General features: G+C 38.5%; 1 protein-coding gene across 2 annotated transcripts in view; it reads left to right on the top strand.

Annotated features, from left to right (window-relative positions):
* The window catches only part of MND1 (meiotic nuclear divisions 1), a 41,376-nt gene extending 16,726 nt beyond the window's left edge, over positions 1-24,650 (top strand). Inside the window, exons 5-8 of one of the 2 annotated variants that reach the window (XM_014943299.1) lie at positions 5,385-5,459; positions 7,290-7,404; positions 23,156-23,200; positions 24,401-24,650. In XM_014943299.1, coding sequence (XP_014798785.1) covers positions 5,385-5,459; positions 7,290-7,404; positions 23,156-23,200; positions 24,401-24,507 — 342 coding nt within the window. In that variant the 3' untranslated portion in view covers positions 24,508-24,650. Of the gene's footprint in view, positions 1-5,384; positions 5,460-7,289; positions 7,405-8,218; positions 8,361-23,155; positions 23,201-24,400 lie in introns of those variants that run through there. The other variant, XM_014943308.1, reaches the window with a different exon arrangement.
* The last annotated feature ends 735 nt before the right edge of the window (positions 24,651-25,385 follow it).

Genomic DNA, 25,385 nt, shown 5'->3' with positions numbered 1-25,385 from the left:
CAACTTGTTGTCTAGTCTTTGATTTCTGAGTTAAAAATTCTTACCCTGTATTGCTTTAATCTCTGCTCTTGTTCTCACCTGTATTTCTTTAACCATTGCAGTCTCCCAGCTGCTTCTATTATGCTCCTTCTAAGTCCCAGCAAACATGATTCCCTACCTCATATTGTAATGATTTGGGGTAAGACATTGCATGCTTCTTTTGACCTAGTTTCACAAATGTTAAAAAAACAAACAAACTATATTTTAATTGTATTTACATAACAAGTGTGTGTTTGCTGTCTGTACTTCCCCAAGAGCACATCACATCCCTGACTAAAGTCCCAGTGAACCTGAGACCTTCTCTTACTGTAGCTCATTTGCTGGATGCAAAATGGCATCTCAGGAGCTGTAGGCAGGCATCCTGAGAGCAGAAGAGCAAAGTGACAATACTGCAGTTCACAGCAGTACTCCCTGCTCTGCTGTCAGTATAATTAGCTAACTTAAGTTTACTTCTGTGTATCTGGAGGCCCTGGCAAGTATGTATTTGTGACTGTCTATGTAAAAGTAGTTGTATGCTTACTTTAGAAAGCAATTCTGCACACTGATGTGCTGCCTTTCCCCCCTCCCCCAGCTTTTAAATTTATTGTTTTAGTCAACAGTGATTGTTGAGTGGTTTCTTTTAGTAATGTTCTCTGCCTTTCTTTTAACACAACGGGTCTGTTTTCAATATTTTCAGATTTTTTTTTTGACTGTTAATCTTTGCATTTTTACCCTCTCTATATTATTAGTCTGCTTTCTGGCTTCAAATTTTTTTTTATCTTTTTTAAAATCTAAAGGAATGCTTTGAAGTACTTTCTCCCCATGCCTTCTGTCAATTCCATTTAAGTTTTTCAGTGGTGGGTTAGGTTTAACATAGGAAATAAATACACCCATCTACTGCAAATGTCACCCTAAAACTTTTGAACTGCTTTTGTTTAAGCTAAAAGCAAACAAGCCCTTGCCTCTGACTCGAAACAAAGCATAGTGAGCTTCAAACCCAAAGTAAATAACTTTGCAAAATTATAAACATTTAAAAAATGGTTACGTTGAATTCTTCTGTAGTGCCACAGTGAGTGGCGCTCATGATACTGGTAGTTTTTTAATACCACTTTTGGTTGAGTGTTTTGGCTGAAAGAAAACTGAGTGTATGATATTTCTCTTTAAGACCATAATGACAGTGGGCTAACAGCTGTGAATGCTCTTGGTGGTTAGTGTATGAGACCTTGGTTTGATTCTTGTCCAGTGTACATACTCTAGGGTCTGTGTTTGCATGGCTTACACCAGGTTTGTAGATAATTTAATGTGCTAGGGAGACAAGCTACATGTTTGGTGGGATATTGGTGGTTAGAGTGGTTAAGTACAAGGAACCAGAAGGAATAGGACCAACAAAAACTTTTGCTGGAGAATAAAAATGCAGTTGTGTAGAGCTAGGACAGCATCAGGCAGGTTTTGAGAAGGAGGAGAACTGAAACCTGCTGCTCTTGTGTGTCAGAGTTAAATGTTCCCTGTTCCAAATGTACATCACCGACTTGCCAAAGTGGAATCCTTGGAATAATGAATGTATAGTGTATTGTAAATTACCTGTGTACATCCAATCTGTATCCTTTGATACAAACCTCAAGGCCTGGGATGGAACTGATGGCTATCATCAGCACGTAGCACTTAGCACAACCAGACTGCTGCACAAACATGTAGCTAAACATTGTGAGATCTTTGCAAAGTAAGAAAGAACATTTCTTACTTTGGGGGACTTTGGACTGAATTAGTGTTGAAGCCAGGCCAGTGGCCAGTTAATTGACCGCAGTGATCTGTAAAATTAAAGGAACCATTTCCCAGCTCTCCCGTTTGAAAGATGCTAGTTACTTACTTCATTAATGTGTCTTCTTGCAGGCTCCCACCATGTTTTGCAAGCACTGAAAATGCTCTTGCGGAGAATTTTTACTTTTTAACTTTTAATTATTTAATCTCCCTTCCTTCTTTGAACAGCTTTCCCTAGATGACATTTTTTCAGCTTTCTTGCATCTTGCTTGCTCGTGTGCCGATTCAGAGCAGTCAGACCGATACGAAACTTTCCAGTACAGTAGAATATCTCTTTCTGTACTTGTTTTCCACACCTGGTCAGTTACATTCATGGCAGAAGGTTGTTCATGTATCAGACCAGACATCTCTTTTAAGAAACATAGATGGGAACAGTAATCAGCTTTCTCTCCAGATCAATTTCACTGCTATTGGCAGGTTTCTCTCAGACTAGTTAATGTTTCTTGAGAAATTATTTGCCATTTCCCTTGAAAAATGTCCCAAGATCGCTCCAAGAATTGAAATCTTCCATCTGCTACTGTGCTTCTTTGCAATCAGGCTTCTCTACAGCTGGTGAGTGGGAAAGAAAGTAACTATATTTGGCCAGATGTTATCCTCTGCTATCATACATACACAACACTTGCAAATTTTGTCTTTTTTTTTTTTTGTTTTAATGCCCTATAGCCTGTCATCTACCATTTGTCCTCACCTCTCAATTAAGTATTGTATCATCTGTATTCATCCTTCCTCCGACTCCTTTATACTTGCTGTCTTTCCTTCTTTTACGTACAGTTATTTTCAGCTGTCTCCAAGCCTTCCTGCTTCTCCCATCATCATAGATTCCTTGCACAGGCCCTCACCATCTGTTCCTCATCGTTTGCATCCCTGTCCTATGTTTGATTTTTTTTTTCAATATCTCACCTCCTTCTGCTATTCCTTTCCTTATCTTCATCTTTTATTTGTTGTCATGGGAATACCCACTGTGACTTCTAACTAACACACAAAGAGCTGGAGTTTCTTTTTATTTTGTAAATTCTTGATTGTGAAGACAGAATTAAAAAAAAACTACCACCAAACCACACAAGAAATTAAAATCTGAGAGAGAAGAAAGCAAAATCTTGAATAAAATTATATAAAAATCATCGTTGCTTTTAGACAGAAGAAGATCTTCTAATCTTATAACCTCACGGCATGGTAACCTTGCATTTAATGTAGGTCAGAATTGAAGAAAATTCTGTAGTTCTCGTTATTTGTCACTATTGTCTCTTTCATGATTAAATGCTATGGAATATGGAGGACCAAGAAAATAATGTCCCATACTGGGAAACATGCATCCAGGTTGGAAAGCAGGTTTTATGATTGTATTGCAACTCCCTGAGAGCTCCTTCTATGCTTCCATCTTAGAGAATGTAGAAACGTTCCTAAAGAACCTCATGAATATGAAAAAACAGAGAAAGTGACACCTTTACGGCCACTCTGGCAGAAAGCATTGGCTAATTCTTTGCATTTGTGGTATATGGGCCTAGATAAGATCCTTGGCTTGTCTGCTTCCTATGCGAGTTTCGTTCCAGAAAAATTCTCCATTCAGAGATACTGAACATTGTATTCTCTGGTATTTGTCTTCCCAGGGCTTCATGAACTGTAAACTACACCTAAGTGCTTGTCCTCTTCTGAACCACATGCTTCTGTTTGGTATGGCATAATGTGGGGTCTAACACACTTAATGTTATATGAATTTTGTGGAAAGCCCATAAAGAGTACTGTTTAACTATCCACCAAAATTAAGATGTTGGTGGACTTCGAGCCACATACTGAAACCCACGCTGCCTCTGTGGTTACTTGCACTGAAAGCCATGAGTAAACAGCTGGATGTATTTTTCCTCAAATCATATATGCCTTGCCATTAGTGTAATTTCTGTATAAATTGAAGAAAAACTAAAATATTCTTTTTAAAAGGAGACCTTCTTGTCTGCATGTACATTCACACGTGCATGAACACATACTTATCCAGAAAGAGTAAGTGATTTTTAAAAGTTGAGCTATAAAAGGAACCCCTAAACCCAGTGAGCTGCACTTGGGATGGGTCTTAATCTATATGAACTACCAGTACAGAGTTTTTTTTACCCTTATGGCTGATCCCTAAGACCTGGCAGTAAGCTCTGCATTTTTATCATGCATTTACATTTAATATGGTTTTCTGAAAATGCAGCCTGCATGTGAGTTTAAATAGAAATGGAGAAGTGATTATAGCTGCAGAACAGCTCTATTTGCATTGTATGAATGTGGTCTTGGTGTTTCAACTGCACAAGGATATAAATGGTAAGGTCAAATTATCAAGGCTAGGGATTGCAATAAATGTCTAGGAATGCTTTTCCACTCAGTGGGATCTTTAAGTGAGGAAGGGGGGAATATAGAAATGGAGGCTTCATGTGAGGGGTTTGAGGCGGAGAGAAACATGAACTGACAGCCACCTTCATTATCTTAGCAATTAGTCTGATATACTAGTTTTCCATGTGACTGCTGCTCAGATCATCTTAAAGCTAAACCAAAGAGTGAGAGTACTTACAAAGCCTACTATTTTGTTGTCTTTTTTTTTTCCTTTTTGTTTTTGTGTTGGTTTCAAATGCAGTAACCCGTTTCCAGACTAGATTTCATTAGAATTTTTTTTGCATTCTCATTCATCTCATTTAATAATATTTCAAGGTGCTTTGGCTAATGCTGAGTATTCTGTCCCTGAGGGGTGAGTCAGACATCCTGCTCAGCTTGAGGGTTTCCGAAGTTTCTCTGGAAAACTTCCAACTAAACTGGAAGGGCCTGGTTCAAGATGGGTGGCAGGTTAATAGAGAGAGGTCTCTCTTGATGAGCAGTTCCTCCCAGAGTAACAGGAAAATGCAGGGAGGATTCACACCAGCCCCGTGAGATCCCACTTCTGTGAGATTCCTCTGCCTCAGGCCCGAAGGAAGGGAACTCTGAAGTCGAGCAGTGTGAGTGCAGCACACAAAAAGGGGGCAGTGGCTTTGCCTGCCTTTGAGCTATAGAGGCTTCTATTCACCAGTTTGCAAAAGGAATTGGGGCCGTGCCAACGGCATGCCAGGCTTTGGGAAGACTGGTATCAGCAGCTGAGCAGGTGGATCTGCTGCAGCTTTTGTCACTGCTTCCATTGAATAAGAAGAGCTGGAAAAGGACCAAAGGAAATCATCTAATCCAAAGCATCCATGTCATGGAGTCCTTTGCATTGAGATGCCAGATTATGGTATGAAATAGGATTTTGGTCCCATGCTGAACATGGCAGTATGTAACAAAATTATGTGCCATGGGAGTGAAAATTTCTTAGACTTTAGGTTGCTTCCTGTAATTCTTTTCTGTCATTCAGAGCCTTAGACTTATTTTGGGTGCTTTTGTATTTATTTCGGGTTTATTTTTATTATGCAAGTTAGGTATAAATTTATATACTTAAACATGTATATCCACCTGTTTATTTAAATATATTTATATGTACACACATTTTATAAGTATGTTTAATATATGTTACTGAATAGTTTGATTTTGTTCTTTGTTTCCTTTATCAGTTTGCTGAAAGCAGTCAGAAAAAAGAAGCTTTAGAAAAAAGCATTGAGAAAGCAAAAATTGGACGTGAAGATACTGTAAGTTGCTCTAGGGGGAGGCATTCTTACCGGGAAATAGGGCTACAAGTATGCAATGTTTGTAAATACTAATGTAGTTGTTGGAAATCCATTACGAATTCTAAATACCGGAGATGAGAAAGGGACAGAAAAAAATCAGATATTAGATTATTCCTTAGTTGGTCATGCACTAATGAGTAAAGTATTGACAACTGGCTGCTCCAAGGCTGAGAAAATGTGTGACTGCCTGAAGTCTAGTAATCTTCCGGGCTTTTTCAGATTTAAAGATATCTTAAAGCTTGAACTACCCAGAGGTATGTACCAAGGTTGCCAACAGCTCTGCTGAAGCTGCCAAATCTAGTAACTGCAAACTTACGTGTTGGAGGTCTTATTTTTTTTGATCTTATTTACAATCTAGGTTTTTAAATTACTATTCTGAGCAGCCATGTAAGCTCGATGCTCTTTGCATGCTGAAGCTGTTAACACTGCAAAATAATATTTAGGCTTCATATTTACCATACACATGAAGTAGCATATTAATTAGAAATACATATGGTATTCTAAGTTGCTGATTTGTTTTGAGATCCTCAGTCTAAAGTGGTTTAAACCTCCAATAAATAAATGCATAAATGGGAATGGCCGGAAGCTTTTAGCTCAAATTGAATTTTGCAGGAAGTGCCAAATCTTACGATCTAAAATGTTTTATAGAAACTCTCTGGGTTTGACTGTAATCAGGGAATCACAGGCAGGTTTCTCACACACTTATGCTTGTCAGATTTCCAAATGGAATGTTTGAGACTTGGGCTTCACCGTGTGGCCTGCCCTAGTCACAAGAACCTTTTGGTCTTGGAAAATCCGTTTCTGGCTGATGCTTCCAACATTTTGGTTACGGATTGTACATCAGGAAGAAGTCCTGAGAAATCTAGATCATGATACAGATCTTTGAGCAACTGGCTTCCATACCCCAGCATCAGGAAGCTTTTGATTTCCAGTCTGCATTTTGAGAACACGCTGAATCCAGACTGTTGGCAAAAGCACTGGCAATATGGAATTTTGGGGAAAAAAAACAACAAAAGCCCACCTCAGTCTGTTGGGCTGCCATGGAGATTGCCATTGACTAAAAACCTGATGGTTTACAAACTCATGCTATCTGGCTCTTTTAGGCTACCCAGTGCCCTAGCATGAATTCTTTGAATATCAGCTAGTTCCAGTATTTGGCTGTAACTGCAGACTGAATTAGAAATATGTGCTGAGGTGGCGATGGGAGAGCTCATGTTGAGTCAGTGTCTGCAGATTCTTATTGATCAATAGAAATTTGAGGTCGATATTATATACCCTCCCAGCAAAAACTACCATGTCATAAATATCTGAATTTATTTTTGAGACCACTGCTCTTAAATGGTGTGGGAAAAAAGCAGAAAAATAAATTCAGAGAGTGTTCATACACGGCATCCCAATTTGTGGAAGTGTGAATGGTAGATTTTTCTGTAATGCTGTCTTTAATTACAAAACTAGCACTCCTAAATATTGTTTAACTTTTAAGCCCCAAAACTAAGAGATCTGTTTGGAATTTGTCAAACCACACTGAGTTCAAAGTTTGTAGAAAATTGTTAGTTTATCCATTTTGGCCTTAATTTGTTTTCCTTCCAGTTTGTACTCGGTATCATTTAGTGTCACTGAGAGTTGTGTGTGTGCATAAAATGCTGAACTGGTTCATTGACAGAAAGCAGTAATAAAAACAGCTTTTAAATGTATATATTTTTATTTTTTGAAAAACATTCTCTGCAATAATTGCTGATTTTAATTTTTGTTAATTTTTTGTGTGTCTCCCAATGTACTTTGAATCCTCAGGCAGAACGTGCAGCTCTAGTAGAGGAACTTGCTGCCCTTCGGCAGAAAAAAGAACAGCTAAAGGCAGAAATAGACAAATACAGAGAATGTGATCCAGACGTCGTTGAAGAAATGCGTAAGTTGTATAATGTTTAAAGTGAAATTTTGCACGCAAAGGCCTGCACTTCTTTAGCTTAAAATCTGGTATGCAGATATAAGCCAAAGCAAAGCTGCTTTTCTTTTTGAATCTGTAAGCAATACAATACAGGTACACTGACCATTTCTTTTCATGTTCTGTTGTATTGTGTAAGGAGGGGTTTATTGATATTTACTCTGCCAGCAACTGAGCAGTTAACAAACAATGCTGAAGTTGAAATACTCTGTTGTGTTAGAATTAATATCAGGACTATTCTTTCCAGAACCATATTAATTTTATAACTATGTTGCTGAACCGCAGAATGCGTTTAGGAAGAGTAGTCTCTGGCTGCTCCCATTTACCTTCAATTCCATGCTGGCAAAAATTACTTTGTCTTGTCTATTTAAAACATAAACATTTCATTAGAGACACTTAATTGTCACTTAGATGTGAGTATTGCGGACTTACAGTTTGTACAGTCTCTGACATGTTGAGTTTTGGTTGGAGTTTCTAAATCTGGTGGAATACAATGAATGAGTGACTTTAATACTTAATACAGAATTGGGCACTGAAATATACTTAATATTCTGATCCTTAGCATGAAAAATGAAAAGCATGCATGAAATTTTATTGAATTTTCTCTACTTCAACTTTCATGTTTTATTTATTAGGCTTTTACATTGCTACCCAAACAGCATTGCATATTCAGTTGCTGTAATGCCAAAATGCCATTACAGAGTGATGAGGAACAGGCACAGACCTTTTGCTGAGAAGATAACCTGACTGAATCTTTCTCTTTTCTTATTCTTCTAAGTCCACCGCTTTAGAAATGTGCGGAGGGAAAACCAGGAACATAAACAGAGTTGGCAGCACATCCAAAAATTGGACAGATATTATTTATTTTGAAGGGCTGTGACATTTTTTGTCAGCTGCATTATCTCTCCCCAGGGATGTAATGGTATGCCAGGGAATCGGCAAACTCAGGACCTGAGGTTAGTCACTGTGCTGTAAATCCCTCGCTGTGCGCTCTCCTGAGGACAAGTAACAGACACATTCCAGCTGATTCCAGCTGTAAAAATGAATGAGGTTAGGCAGATACCGACAGCAGAGGGATTCGTAGTGCCAGGTATTTTAACTGCTGAGATACCCTTCTGGTAAGCATGGCACGGAATGATTTGAGGAGCCTCTCTTGTGAAGCAGTGGCAGTGAGCACGTTCCTCAGTACTAGGCACAAGAGGGCAAATCACAACTTGAATGCTACAGCAGACTGCCTTCGCTGGCAACACAGACTAATATCCTGGAAAGAGGAAAGGGAAAGAAATGTAATTGTTAGTTACTTCAGTCATGCCCTTTTTTTGGTTTGTGTGCTTTTGTTTTTTGTTAAAGTGTGTGGAAGCTCCATGTGTGTTTCTGCAGTGGGGGTATGAGCATTTAAGGGAGCCTTGTTGTGCTACCTGCAGGATTCCCAGGGGAACATGCAGTAGTGTTTCAAAAATAATTTCTCCCTGACCTTCAATTAAAAAGTTTCTGCTTCGTTATATGTTTCATCAGTCATTGTTGCACTGGCAGTGCACATTGTTGCTGGCAATGTATAAATGAATAAATGGCAATGTCAATTTTGAGGACTTAATGTCTTTGTCAAAGCTGAGTGGAACTTTACAGGGCTTAAGGGAGGAAAAAAAGACAAATCAGGTTGGGGACGTATCTTTTGTTCCAGAGTGCTGGGAAGTGCAAAGGCAAAACACGATGCAGGAAGTTAATGGTTTTTAGTTTAAGAAGGCAATAAAGAATCTGAGGCAATGAAAGGTGTTCAGCTAGACATGAAAGTTACTGCCGCTGTTTTGCAGAATAAACTTATCATCAAAGTTACTGGCTCACAGATTTTAAAACATTTTCAAACTGCACGAATGATACAATTTTCTACTAGCTCTACAGTTTAGATAATATAATCCTTGTGGTTAATTTCAGTTAGGTCACCTCAGCAGGTTACTTACTCTAAATTACCTTATTTTAATTTTGTTTCAGAAATCAGAGATTGCTGTTATGTTATATAATTACAATCTTTTAAGAGTTGCATTTTTCAATGTAATGTTTTGTAATGGGCAGTTGTCACTTTCTACAGTGGGTTTTCCCGCTTCTTCCTTAATGACGTCAACCTGTAAGGAAGTCTTTCTGACACTCAGTAGAAAATTTCACTCTATTAATTTCCCATCCCATATCATACAGCTGCCTTGATTTTTGTTGTGGTATTTTAAGGATGTATCAAATTGTCATCTGATTTCAGTGGCCTTCAAATGTGGTGAATGCTTTGCTATGCCTTTTTAATTTCTCTTTCCCTCAAAGGAATATTGCAGAAACAAACCTATTGTACAGAGATGAGCCACATTAAAACACACACACGCTAATTCCAGAGTCAAAACAAAGTTTGGATGATTCATAGCAAATATCTGAAGACTCAACTAAAAGCTGAACATCTGTCTTGCTTCCTGAGTCTTGTGGTGGGAAAGTCATGTTTGACCATGTAATTAAATATACTATAATGCGTATTCACAAGGGGGAAAAACAGAATACTAAAATACTAACTCTGTTTTTTGCTGACTTCACTGCTTGTCCTTTTAATATCAGTAACAAATGTTTTTCTATATGTCTTTACTTAAATTTCCTTGCCTTTTGTATTTGAGAGCTGAAGTATAAACTCTTAATGCCTTCCCAAGTTTACAGCATTTGAACACAGAATTTCAATATTTTTATGTAACAATTAACTGCAGTAAATAGCAGAAGAAACAAGATTTAGGGACTGACCACTAGAGGAAGCTACATAATAGTCTGGTTTGGATATATATTTGGATAATTCCATTTTACAGGTAGGATATTGTAAAAATATGTCTAGAATTGCAGAGTATATGTCTATCTTCTAACGACCACTGCAGTTCAGTGGTTAGAACTTGTCTTTGCTACTTGGAAATGTTGTATAAGCCATCTTGTGTGAATTAGAATTGAGTAATAAATTCTTCCTCAGCATTAAAGGCAGTAAAACCAACAACAGTCTTCGGAAGTAAAAAAAGAAAAGAAATACTGGGATTTTATACTTCTCTGTTAAACTTGTAATCCTGCTTCATCTGACGCAGGACAGAGCTCTTGTTTCTCTGCAGAAATTTTAGGCTGGAGGATATTCTCATGGGGAAGCAGCAATTGTAGGGAAGAGATTCTCTGTTCCTCCAGGAGAAAGGCTTATATGACATAACATGTATGTAGGTGAAATTGGATACATGTGATGCTGCTAGATTCCCTAAAGATTACAGTAGAGGACAAAGGTATGGAGGATGCAAGGTTTCAATAGTTCATAATTTATCCAGATTTTCATAAGGCCAACAAAAAAAGCTCCATGTAACATCAAGATTAACTGGCTGCATAGGTTTAATTCTTTCTGCCTGCCAGAGGGAGTTGTATAAAAATAATAAAATTTTTTTGACAATTAATTTTATAGACAGGTTTATCTGTTGCCCTAAGTGTATAAATGATAAAGGTTTTGCTCTGAGTTGCTGGTTTGTAACTGGAAACAGCTAAACGTTTTCAGAGTTCACTGTAAAAGAAACATTTCTAGAATGTCAAACTTCTTGTTCTTCCACTGTAATTAGAGGACAGTTGATTTATACTATATTAAAACATTGTTGGGTCTTAACTATTTTTTTCACAGTAGCTCTGCTTTGGTTACTATGTGCCTTTGCATACAAGAGTAATCTCAGAAATAGTTATATACTGACTGGAGTAGGTGATTTCCATGTGGTATGATTGCTAATATTTATGGGGCTAGTCTTTGATGTCGCCTGTCAGCATTCCAGGTTCATTTAGCAGGTGTTTAGAATGTCCAGTTACTGATAATTTTTATTTCTTAGGCTTTTGCCTTTAAAACAGGGATCTGAACATGCCTAGATAAGCTGTGTTCTCAAAAATTAGTAAACTGCCAGATCCAACACATCTAATGTAGCAATTTTGATGTGAACCGTTTTACTTCTGCTCTCTTTGTTTATTTTTATCCTGTAGCAAGAAGTGTAAGTAGTTCAAATGGACAATGGATTTCAAACCACAAATATACAGATAGTTATCTTTTTGAATCTCCGAAAGTGTGATCTCAGAGGCATCACTACCAGTCCAGTTCAGGGTTAGATTATTTTCTAAAACTAATACTTACATAGCTGTGTGAAAATAAATTTGGGGAAAACATCCAGACTTCGCTGAATACCATGAAAATGTCGTGCTGTATGTAGTATATACTTGAAAGTGTCTTTTTTCATTGTAGATGCTTCAAAAATTTCTAATTCTGATGTGTCTAAACATTGAAAAATTTCAGCTTGACAAACTGTTGTGAAGAATTATATTAGGGTATGCAGAAAGTATGAGAAAATAGTTCTGGGTTTACCAGTTTCTTCATTCATCTTAATATCTTGAGGCTAAATGCTGAAAAGGTAATATTGATTTAGCTGTTGGATTTTGTGGGGTGCATAGTTTGGATTTTGTGGTTTTGAATTTTTTTTGTTTGGGGATTCTTTTGTTGATACACCCAGCTATTATCATCTGTTATATTCAAATCAATTTGAAAATCTGTTATGCATAGAGATGGATTTCATGTTACGAAAACTTTGTACCGAGTGCTAAATTCCCCCCCTGTTCCCAGAGGGGAAACAGTAGTGAGGAAATGAAATGAAGATTAGACTCTCCTGGCTAATGGAGAGGCTTTAAAATTAGTTGCATTGGTTTTACTCAAAATTCATCAAAACACTGAAAATTTACAAAATGATTTAATGGGTTTTCTTTTGCATTTTTATATTTCTTTTATATTTTGTGGCAAAGACTATTGTTCAAGAAACATATCAGAAGGGTTATCTTTGCTTACTAAAGAGCCTTGTCAGTGCTTTCAGTTAATGAACTCTTAAGTAGTTATTTTCATAAATGTAATGATTCACTTGGAAAAGTGAATGTCTAGAAAAAATGTTAAGCCTGGTGTAGGTGCCACCGGGATCAATAGGGTAGAGATAAAATGTATGGAGAGACCTTTTTTTTTTTTAATTGCCTCTGGATCCAATATGTTCATTTTGCAATTAAGAAGATGTTTTCTAGCTACTGACCATGAAATATGCACCTGGCATCTAAGAGACAAGCTGTGCTTTTTGTGTTTATGCATCATGACCATTAGCAAATATCTGCAATTAGAAATTACTCATTCTGTTGAAGGTAGGGTAGTGTCTCCATGCAAACTGATGTTAGCCTTAGAGGGTTAAGCTAAGCTTGCTTTGGGGTGAGCCAGACACTTGCTTAAAATTGCATAGAAAAAGAATAGCTGTAAAAGCAAGCGCTCCTTTTTTCATATAATCTCATCTTTCAGAGAATTGTATATTTAATGTATTCATCTCCTGAAGATCTGGATGAGGATATGACACGAAACAGACAATGTATGTTCATGTATGTAAGTTTCAGGCTATCTGCTACTAATAAACACAAAACCACGAAGCCCCCCACCCCCTTTATGTTTTTCCTTTTTTCCACCTTCATGGTGGATTACCAGAATGGATATCGATGTGCACCAGCACTGAAAGAACACATTTACTCAACTAATTAACTAATTGTATGAAGCTAAGATAAATTTATTTATGCTTCCCCTGCTCCCTGTTATGGAGCAGGGTGGATGCTCCCCTGCTTCCACTTACAAAGAAAGGAGGATATAACAGCCACCAAGAATAATGACTACTAGGACAGGCTGCTGCTCCTTAAGATGCATCTGCACATACATTTCCTAAGGCACAAAGCTTAAAGTGAAATGTGGGGCTTTTGACCAAAGCTGGGAAGCTAAAGTTCAGAAGCATCATTTGGCTTTCAGCAAAAGGCCCTAATTCTTAGCATTTCAAAGTATTTCTCTTTCTGTTTGGCCTAAAGTTTGGACTCCAGCTAAGAGGTTACACTGCAATGGAAGACTCTCCTAAATGTTTAGACACATGCATATTTGCTTTTTTATACCTCAAACACATTCTAGCAAGACTATTCTTGGAGAGTATCAACTTACACCAACTTCCTTGAAAATGAAGCTGCATTTTAGCTGGTTAAGCAAAAAAAAAAAAAAGGAACAAATAATTTTAAAATCACTTGTCTTTTGCCAGTGGGGTTTTACTTGGGCAGTCAGAAAAGAGGCAGTTGGAAGATCAAATCTTTAGCTAACATATGTAACACCCTGCTTAAATAAGTTGGCTACTCTGGCAAGTTGCCTTTTCTTGAAATATAAATGAGAACACTCAGAGCTTATTTTTGTTCTTTCTGTTTATTTTGTTTCTTATTTGTTTACATTGGAATGGCAGAAAAAATATGTAGGATGAGAGACAGACGGGTGAAATATGTGGGAATAATTTTATTGTCTGAGCCAGTAATTCTTTATGGCAAAAGCTGTTGAACTGCTTAGGACAGGTAGGAACTTCATAAAATTTGTGATGTGGAAAATGGCTACTTGTGACTACATTTATGATACTCCTTGGTTTAGAGATGAATCAGCAGCAATCCATTTGGCCGTGTTTTAAAGCTCTGAAGACAGCATCAACTGGAAGTAATCTATACATCATTTATATAGGACATAAAAAAGCGTTTGTGGAGTGATTATTTTGCTTCTGTCTCCCAGTATTAGACCTGCTAGGTTAGTTGTGTATGGTACCATTCATTCAGACTGTTTTGATAAACTTATGGTGATACTCAAAGGAATTTTTTTTAAAATACTGGTTTATGTCTTTTCATTACTTCCATATGCAAAATGAGGTCAGGAAAGGTATTGCGGGTTTTTAATTTGTTGTCTTCAGTGCTAGGTTGCAGGACTGTCAACTGTTGTCTTCCCTGGCCTCATTCAAAAAACTGTGTTACTAGTCCCACATGTTAGGAAATCTCCCATATGTTATTGGATGGTAGGGTATGTTTTTGTTATGGGTTTATCTAGATTAGGATGATGTATTATCAGTGTATATTCCTAATATAGATATTTAACTGCATGTTAATATGTGCTATTTAACTGCAAACATTTTGCAGGGCAGTTGTGTCAACACAAGGCCAATCTTGGCATTGGTGGTGTATTTGAGAGTGTTTCCAATGGTTTTTCTTCCCTCCTCACTTTAATTTCTTATGAGCTAGTTTCACTGGCAAGAACAGGATATCAGGAAAAAAAACAACTAGAATAAAGAAACAATTTGGAAACACCTAAAAGAACATGGTGATTTTGTCTTTCCCACTGTGAGAGACCTTTGTAGATTGGGAGAAGTTTGTCTTTGGCATTTTGACTCAGTTTTGCATGATTCTGTGATAAGGAAAGTAGGGAAATACAATCCTGATGAAACTGCAGTAGTTTGAATCTCAAACTATCTTAGAATTATACTGAAGGTGTATTCATTAGTAACTGAGCATCAGAAAGGGAGGCTGAATCGAACAAGTTCTAATAGGATCTGTCATGTCTGTGCATCTGCACAGTACTTGCATTAATGAGCTGGGTAAGAGAGTAGAAGATATGCTTTTGTTACATTTGCAGATGATGAAACTAGGAGGGACTGCACAGATAAAGGACAAGGTGAGATTTCAAAATGAGCATGACAAATTGCAAAGATAGTCTGAAAAACACTGAATAAAATCCAGTGGTGGCAAATCAAGGATGGATACGCATTCAAGGAATGAATGATCTGGAGCAGCTGGTTCAGGAGGGAGGGTTTGAAAAAGATGTCAAGGTTATAGTATAGTGTAGTAGTTTACAGGTTGAATATAAGACATTTTTATTGTGAAAACCAAAGTCGCCATACTAAGATACAGAAACAGAAGTATAACCACTAATGATATGAATGCAATTATCTTTCTACTCAAGTTGGCATTAGTGAGGCTTCAGCTGTAACACTGTCAGTATCAGCTGTCCTACTGGAGAGGTATGTAACTAACTAGGGAGAATTCAGAGTAGAGCAGAAAGACCAAACATTGAGTGACTGTGTTCTAGGAGAAAAAAAATCTACAAAAATAGGGCTTAAAAGAAGACTGCTCCTGGTGAGTTTCACGTATCTGTATCTCCTCCAAAAAAGGAAATAATAGCCTGTTGCTCAGGCAATAAGTAATAGCCTTAAATTGCAGGGGGAAAAAAGTTAGTTGAGAAACTATTCTAATGGTAGCAGTAGTCAAATACAGAACTAGATTGCTGAGGAAGATGATAAAAATCCTAACACAGGAAACCTTAAAAACAGGCTGCAAATACCTCAGAATTGCCATAGGTAAGGTTGGACATGCATTGAGACATTGGTACAGAGACCAGAGGACCTCCTGCGATGCCTTCCACACTTCTCTTCAATTTCTGTGACACGAGGTGTGCAGCAGAGTGACATCCCAAACTGGACAAAACCCATAGCGGTGTGGGATGGGCCTCCTTGGAAAATGGAGTTCAGCAGCAAGTTCCTTTAGCTGCACTACGAGCACGGACTTTATTAGTAAAAGAAATGGGGAGGACGGAGTTGTCCATTGAAAGAAAAACAAGGTGGTGTCAGGGAGCCCTGAATCAGGAAGTTGGTGTGCTTGTTTCCCTTTGGTAAGCACATTGCTCCCCTCTGTTCTTTGGATAAAAATAGATGTATTTTAGTTATGCAACTAAGATTGCAGTGTGGGCTTTCAGGTAGAATACTTTAAAGGTAAATGGTCTTTTTCTGTGGGTAAATGAATATAGTGAACTTAAGTGCAAGAGCGTGTATTTGCATAGAGGAATCTTTTGGTAGCAATTCTGACAAATTCTGTTGGACGTTTTTCAGAGAGACACTGTGTACATCCTGATGAAATTTGACAGTGTGACCTTTTCATATGGGGCAGAGGGGGCTTTTGCTGATGAGACTTGACACTTTTTTCAAACACACTAACAAAGATTGCAGACCCTTTAAAAGCATATTGCCAGAGATGTGGATCAGCTTATTAGTAGCTTTACTAGGCACTGCCATGTCTCACCATAGAGACAAAACTGGCACTATCTTACATATTTGCTCAGGTTTGTTTTCAAGCGTATATACATCTACACACACACAGCTGTTGCAACAGAAGTGCTAATCTAATCCATTCGTATTATAAAACTTTGTGATTATTTTTCTATCACAAATGTCTTACTATATTGTGTTCTATGTGTTTCAAAGTAGTTGTAGATCAGTAGGTAAGCTTCATAATCATCAACACTTTTTCTTGGAGTTCTGCACCTTTATTCAGAGTCTAAATGTAAAAAGAAATACTCCTTTTTATTATTTAGTAATATGTCAGAACAAAAAGTTCTACTGAATTTGTGATGTCATTTAAATGAAAAATCATATTTATACATTGACTTGAATTTAGTCATGACATCTGAGGCATTGTGACTTGTTGATTAATATCATGGGGATAAGTGTTATGTGGGATACTGGAGTATGGGGGAAGAATGATGTGTTATTTTGGATTCAAAGGAGTTGACAGAATTCTGATGTGCTATCACTCTTCTACACAAGAGCTCTTTATTCTGCTTAAAAGAGGAAACACCTCTTTGGGAAGCATGGGGGAAGGTGAAGATTCTGTATAGTGTGGAGGTACCTCTGCCTAATACTTGGTTACAAAACATTCTTCTAAAGCTGTTCTTGCTATGTTGTGAGATACTCTGTTGACAGTGTTGTAGACTACTTAGTCTGAAGGATACTCAAATGTGGACTTTAAAGAAGGCACTTGATTGTGTCATTGCCATGAATAGTCTTCAATGGCAAGCTGCAGTCTCTCTGTGAGGGTGTTTGGTGTCAGTTTGTAGATGGACATGTCAGAAGGAGTTACTAGGCAGGTAGCTTTTGTGCTCTTTGTGGGATGACAGGTGTACGGTTGAACTCTGTGATCTTAAAGGTCTTTTCCAACCGAAATGATTCTATGATTCTATGTATAATTTCTGTGTTCACCTTCTACCCTGGCCTTTAGAGATGGGCTTTTTATTTGCATGAAACATTTTCATTAATGGGAAAGATTTTGGGAATTTTGCATCACAGGATATTATAATGATGCTTCTCCAAGAAAAACAGCGAAACAGAAATCTTTTGCAGTGTGATGATAGTGAGTTAAACAAGGTTTCTGAAAAGTGAGGGCAGATTGCGAGCAAGAGAATGGATAACTCTGCAGAAGGCAATGGATAATTGGACTCATTTGAGATTCAGATCCATATACTGTTCTTATGGTAGTTGCCATTTTTCATATTTAAATTCAGTCTAAGTAGATGCAGAATTATTACTGGAATTCAAATCCGCCTAATGCAATTAATTTACCCTGACCAGTTTCATGAGAGAGATTGGGCTAATAATCCTCACAGGCCTGTGAGAACAGTTGCAGCTGTTCTCTGCATTTCATGCAGAAGAATTGCGATTCACACTGTAAAATTACTCCCTCACACACGTGCTGGAGCCTGCAGTTGTATTTTGCATGTATCCCACAGGTTGATGGGTGACTGTCTCCTTGAAAAGGTGCTAGTTTCCTTTGCAGTCACACGTCTTCTAAGTGAGGGAATCCAAGCAATTTTCTTGTGGCATTAGTTGTGGTAGGTTAAAAGTGGTACCAAACTGTGCTAATTTTATAAATATAGAAATAGGGGTTCCTGAACCTGAAAATTCTGTTTGGACATAAAAACATTTCTTACAATGATCCTTAAAGTTACCCTGAAGCTGATAAGATAGAAGGTAGGAGAGGAAAGAAAGCTACAGCTCTTTCTTCATTTCCAAGTCTGTAGGTGGTTATGAGCCGGTTCTGCTGTTGATGTGGTTTTAGTATAACTGTTGGAGCTGGAATATGTTACCTTTACAGTCCGATTTTGAATACTATTCAGTGACTGCATCCTTAGTATTCCTGTAACAATATGTACAGGACTTTAAAAAAATTTTTTTAAGAACCTGAAAGTAGGTTTGGAAAATGTTTGTGAGGAGATGGTGGTGGTTGTTGCTATCACAATTGTTTTTCACCCATGGAAGTGTCTGAAGTCTGACTTAGTCTCCTGGAGCATATATGTTGTGTTGATGAGGCACGTACTGGTCTTCTTCTCCTGTGGAAATATTTGAGGCTTCATTAGTTTTTGGCCATTCCATTTTGGAATACAAATAGGACTTTTAATTCCCACCGCCATCCCTTCCAGGAAAAAAAGTGAGCAAGTCTGGGGGAAGGAGGAAGATAAAGAGCAAAGAAGAGGCTGTAGTTCTGCCGTATGCTAAGAATGACTGTAGGGCTTCCTAAATCAGATCAGAAACAACGTGGCATGTCTGTGCTCAGATTTGAGCCAATATATATTGTCAGTTCAGATTTGTTCAGAAACAGTTCTGTGTTAATGTTTTTGTGCTGCTGGCCTTCACTCCTGACCAGGTGCTGTCCGTTTGTTTTAGAAGGCTTCTTACTGCACCTTCTACAGCTGTCCACCTGCCCTTTTGTCAGCTCTGTCTCCTGGTCTGCTCCCAAATCCCTGCTGGTCTCTGGTAGAATGTCACTCACCTGCATTAAAAACCACGTTTCCAACCCTTCCTCCCTTTCTTTTTAGACATTTGCTGCTGCTGGGCCTTCCTTTCCCCACCTTGGCTTTCCTCTAAGGGGATACAGGGGATTGTCCCTGTCATAAGGACAATGACAGATGCTTAGGACAACAGTTCAGTTCCCAGAATCTGGGCTTTTTGAGTTCCCTGCAGTTCTCCAGAGATATCTGGGGTTGAGGGAAGAAGAGACTTCCATGAGGACTGGTCAAAACTAACTCTTTGACCCTTACTCTGTCACTGTTCAGGGCATATTTCCCGGTGTGTTTTGCCAAAGTAACACTAGTGTTGCAAGCCCTGCTGCTCCTGGGCCCTGCACTGCTGTACATACACTGCTTGCTTTTGTTCAGTTCACGAGCAAAAATGCAAACTTCCCTTTTCCTGCTTAGAAAATCCTAAGTGTGCCCAAACCTGGTCAGTGGAGGATACAGGTGTGTGCCTCAGCCAAGTGAGTGACTTGTATCCTGCAGGCATGGGAGCAAGAAAGCTCAATGATGCTTTGTCACACAAATTGGTGTAATGTCCAGAACAAATGGATTATTCTCTTGCCTCCAGACAGCAATTATGTATATTATGTATATTGTCAGCCTATATGCAGATGTATAGATATAAGGTACAGTGTAACTGGGGCCCAACAGTGGTAATGAGAACATCTGGAAGCATCTGGAACATATGTTGCCTTCTGTATTGTTCATCTCTTCTGCACATTTGGCCCTTTCGTTGTCTTGCACAGCTTCTGTACTGGAGCAGTATTTCGTAGCTGCCAAATATCAAGTTCTGATAGAGCAGCTGTGGTCAGCAGGATTCCAGCTGAGCTTGGGACACAATGGTTGTGGTGGTTTTGGCAACCAGCCAGTTGCCCTAAGCACTATCTCAGTTTCTCCTTTTTATAGTTCACACAGTTTATGTCCTGATTCTTCTTTGGCATATATATTTTTAAGTTCCCATGCTGTTGTTTTCTTTAGGTCTTTAAACTTTCTGTTTCAGTGCAATCTGAAAGCCAGGAAGACAATGGCTGTTTGATTCTGTGGAGCTAAAGAATAGGCAGTCAGAAGTAGCATGACTGAGTTACACCAGTACATAAAGTAGGTGTGTCTGGGGGGTGTCTGCTTTACTGCTCTTCTTTTCCCCCACCCTCCATGCATGTTCACATACAGATGATGCAACCAATAAAAATTCCAACAAGCAACTCTAAAACATTTCCTGAAAGTAGTCAAGATGCAGATTCCTTCATTTCTTTCAGTTGTTGTGATGGAGTTGGGAGCCTCTGGAAGATGCTGGTGATGATGCAGGTGTAGCTGGTGTCTTCAGATGATGCAGGTCCATAAATGCCCATACCTGCTTCTCTTTGCTCTTTCAGGCATGGTCTTGGATACAGCAGGCAGACAAGGTCCTGAGTGGAATTGTAGGCAAGAGTTGGGTCGGATCCCAAGCTTCAGATAGCTAAGTGCTCAGCCCATGGCCATGAGGCAACAGCTGAGGTGATAACTCAGTAGTTTCTGGAGAATGGGTGAGGTGTGTTTCCCTCATCCCAAATTAAAAAAAAGAAATGTGAGGGGAAAATGTAAGTGAAGGTAGCAGTTAAGCAGACTGCAGTGCCATCCTGCAGCAGTGGCAGTGACAGCCTCACTTGATGACGAGAGACAGTGCAAGCTGTCTTGTGTGCATGAGCTTGCTCAGGCTGGACATGAGGAACATGCAGTTGCCTTGCAACTTGCCAAGCTACCTGGCACTGCTGTTGATACAGTATGCCTGATGGTCTAAGCAGCTTTCAAGATGGCAGAATAAATCCATTCCTGCATCCCTACGGTCCTATCATGTGCATGGGTGTGTGGCCAGCCAGTGTAAATGGGAAACTGCAAGCAGCTAACTCTTGCCCCGGCCTCTTTTGAACGCATTTCCTGGAGACGACACGTGCCTGAGGCTTTACAAGTGGCTCCTGTTTCCCCAACCCTGAGCCCCCTGGCAGCAGAGTGATGTGGGATGTGTCTTCCCAGCCTCTGAAGGACTGAGCCAGCCCCTTCCTTGATACTCAACCAGATTGTTTGAATGTCACCTTCCCCATCCTGAAGTTCTGCCTCCGCTTGCGATCCTTCCACATTTCTACCATGACATTTTGCTGCCAGTCTGTGATCAGTCTCAGGGGGTGCATGGAAAGAATGACGATTGAAATATTTCTTCATTTTATTCGTATAACTTTTACTCTCAGGGGTTTCTTTTGTGGTTGGTTTTTTTTGTTATTTCTCTGGTATTTAAGTCATTAAAGGTGTTGCCCACTGTGGGGTTTCCCTGTTACAGCTTCCTGCTCTTACTACCATGACTTCATTTGTAGCCACAGCTCGGTTATGGGCAGCCACCACCATTCTAACCACCCCGTTGCCCAACCTGTGTGTTGGTCACCTCAGCCAGAGGTAAGAAGTCACACTTTAGAAACACATGATCGCATGTGTGTATTTTTAACACGCGTAAGCAATATTTGAAGGGGGACAGTGGACCGTGCTGCCACTATTTTTTTTTTTTTAATGCGCCACACCATGCATTAAGTACAGAGCTGCGTGCTGAAAGCTGCAAGAACTTTGAGCTGCTGTGGGATGCAGAAGCACAGGTCTCAGCTGGTTAGCTGCTTCCAGCCAAGCAGAGGTTTCTGCTGAGAGCCAGCACGTGCTGCCGAGTAGGATGGCTCCCCCGCCATCAGGTGCTGTCACCTTGCAGCTCTGGAGTTGCACATCGTCCTGATTTCACCTCCTTCATTTCAAAGTTCATTACTTGGAGTCAAATACAGCTTGCCAGTTTTACTCTAGAGTTTCAGAAGAATGCTGAGGGAAGTATGGTAGCTCACACATTTAACATGGTGACCGGTGAAAGCCCTTACTCTGCAGCCTTGCTTTAAATAGTGTTAGGTAAAGCACTGTTCACAATGTCATTAGCTGCCAGCATGTTGTCACTGCTGCCAGTGAAGGAACAAGTAGGGGTGGCAGGTGGCAACAAGAAGTCAGCAAGGAAATAGGAGTGTCTCTCTCAGGCTAGGAATAACTTGCATTTCTGATGCAAGCAAAGCAAAAATGCCATCTTCTCACCCACTCCCTTTTTTTCCACATCTTTCTCTTTTTGTTTTTCTGCATGCTGTGCCCAAACTTTCTAATTGCTGCACTGGTTTTGAAATGATATTTTACTCTGATTTACACATTTTTCACATCACTTACTGAAGTATTAAGAGTAGAATAATGAGCGCTTGCCTTCCTGTGTGCTAGCAGCTGATTTTTCAACATAATTTAATTTTGCCTGAAGTATAATCTTTATAACAGTGGATACCTGATCATACATTCACTTCTCAGCACCCCTGGAGACAAATTTCATGCTGACCATTCAAATGAGTATTATCATGCAAGTAGTAACAAAACTAACTGGGAATAACTACGTTATGTGTAGGCGTGAGAACCATAATGATTCTGATAAATTCCCACGTTACAAACCAGGCTGCTTGATTTGATTCAGTACTTGTTTTAATGGGAACAAGGTGATCCAAGAGGAATTTTTCTTGATACTGTTTTGCTTCATGGAAACTATATAAAAGCTATTTGTAGTAATGGCAACTTAGTATTACATATTTAGATCTGGAGCAGTGGTAAGGGAGGGAAGCCAAGTTTAATAACCAGGAGCATTATTTTGTCTTCATTTCACTGAGGGGGTTCCCAAAGCCCGGGAGACCTTCCAGAAATAGATGATAAACTTTGGGATTAATGTGATAGACTGTTACCCTTGTCATTTTCTTATCTGTATAGTCATGCATACCTATGTGATGGATTACTTATGTATAGAGAGGAGTATAAAATATTTTCCATCTCAGTTGCCTCTAGTATCTTCAGGCCATGTATCTAGTTCCAATCTTGGTACAGACAATTAAGCCCCTAGGCAAACCAAACCAGAATTATTTGATTTTGAAATACACTTCAAAAACTCAAAGTTGTTTGTATGGCATCTTTTATGTTTCTTTGCTCCTGTTTTTCTTTAACTTGACTTTGTGCTTGTTGGAACCTTAAAAGCGTAAAATAGAAGGGTTTGGAAGCAGCAGAATAACTTCCTTATAGTGTGTGGTTCCCTAAAAATGACATCAATAAAATAATTAATCTCTATGCCTGGGAGCTATCATATGATTTTACTCTGATGTATGCTTTTTTTGTTTGTTTTTTTCTCTATTTCAGGACAAACAAACAAAGTAGCCAAGGAGGCAGTCAATAGATGGACTGGTTTGTATCCATTTATATTGCTTAACACAGCTTCAGACTAGAGGAATTTGAGTTAAGAATTGTTAAGAATTTTAAATTTCATTAAGACTTAATATAGGATAGCCCTGAATTACAAAAACATGCAGCAATATATTTTGCTTGTAAATCATCGTGATACAAAAAATAATGCATGTTGTCAGTTTTGTTAGTGAATGCAACACAACAGATTTGTTCTTCTGGTAGTATCTTGGACATCATGTTAAAACTGGCAGCTAAAACCGGTTGAGTTTAAATCTCTTAAGACAAGGAAAATTTTAATAGAAAGAGACTGGAAATAGTGGTGGTTAGTTTGGCACTGTCATAATTTGTCAGGGCTTTCTACTTTGATGACAGGCTGTGGATCTCAAGGTCTTGAGAGAAGTAAGGCAGTAGAAGGTACTTTGCTATTTAATTGGACGGTTAGGTTATATGCTGTAGCATATTTTTCTTTTGGAGAGATATTTTTAAAACCAAGTGTCTTAGGTTAGAGAAAATAAAATATTTCTAAGGTGTGCAGACGCAGTGACTACTTCCTGTCTGAAGGAATGCTGCAATTTATGGGTGTTAGCAATGAAACGGTGAGTTTTAATCAATACTGCAGTGAAAAATGATGTTAAATTGAAAAGAATGTATATGCTAAAATAATAGTAATGTAATTCCAGAAGAGAAATGGTGACTAAAAACTACTTGAATCTTTTTTTTTCTCTTTTATTTACTGTCAAATAACATATATATTATCTGAACAAACATATGCAGGAATAGAAAGAACCTTATGGTTAATTTGGATCTGTTTTTCGCAGTTTTAGACAGTCACACATAGGTGTCTAGTTGAAAAAGGACCTATTAAAAAATACTTATTATGCATATTCACACTTTCCCTATCACTCTATAGTAGGCTTACACTGTAATTGTAGCTTTCAGTCTTCTCATGGAAGAGGAGCAAGAAAAGATCAAGGTGACCTCCAAAAAAGAAGATATATTTTACTTAGTACTGAGTAAAAATATGTCATTAACAAAAGCCTCCCATTTTCTATGCTAAATCTTCTTAGTAATGATGTTCCCCAGTATGTACCTTTTCATGTACACAGAGAAAGTGCAAATGAAAGGATTTTGTTGTGGCCAAGAATATGATTTATGCTTTCCTAAACATTAAAAACTGAATGTTTTTCATTCTATTTGCAGATAACATCTTTTCAATAAAGTCCTGGGCCAAACGTAAATTCGGTTTTGAAGAAAGCAGAATTGACAAAAGTTTTGGAATCCCAGAAGATTTTGATTACATTGATTAGTGTTGAGTAGTTGATGGCTGACACAGTTGTACATAGTTTGTTAAATATTCTCAGTTGGCATTTAAATGTGTATATGAATCCTCTCTGAACAACTGACCACCCTTTAATTAGCAGGTTTTGTTAAAATTAATAAAATTCTTAAAATATTTGTGGAATTTCCTTTTTTTTCCTTGTATACTCTATGGACAGTAAATCACTTGGTTCCTTCTACGAGAGACAAACTAAGAGTAGACAGGGGTTATAGGGAATAGTTATCACAGTGTCTTGAGACTGGTGTTTTACTCTCCTTTTGCTTAACTGGAAGTAGTACTAAGAGCAGGAAGCTCCACGAATTTATGTTTAAACATGTTACAGACATTGGAGTGGAAATGACAGGAGACATTATGGAATAGAGAGAATTTCTTCCTCATTGCAACAATGAAATACAAAAGATGCAGAATCCATTAATGGCAAACAGTGAAGACAACCAGGATGTGAGTGGAAAGGCTGAGGTCTGATTTCACGTTGTCCTTTCTTGCGTTGCTAGAATGGCTTGTAAGTTTAGTGACAAAATTTTGTTTAGTTCATCAGAGCTAAATGTGTTCCATTGGTGGATTTGACACCAAGGAAGCTTCTCTGTTCAAGATGGTCACTGCATGGGAGAGGGAGCAAAGAGCACCTACCCTTCCATTTGCACCAGAGTGCACCAGGAGTTAGGATGCTGAACTGGGATGCAAGAGACCAGATTCAATTTGCCGTTCAAATTGAATTGAAGATGCTGAGCATCTTCGGGTTTATGTGCATTTTTCAACTTCAGACTGAAAAAGCAGCCAACCGAAATAATACATTTCAGAATATCTCATTTTTGTTTGGTGAAATGTCACAAGCACCTCACTTTT

The sequence above is a fragment of the Calidris pugnax genome, unplaced genomic scaffold, assembly GCF_001431845.1.
Source record: "Calidris pugnax isolate Ruff unplaced genomic scaffold, ASM143184v1 scaffold15, whole genome shotgun sequence".
Classification (NCBI taxonomy): domain Eukaryota; kingdom Metazoa; phylum Chordata; class Aves; order Charadriiformes; family Scolopacidae; genus Calidris; species Calidris pugnax.
This window is presented reverse-complemented; position numbering and strand designations above follow the sequence as displayed.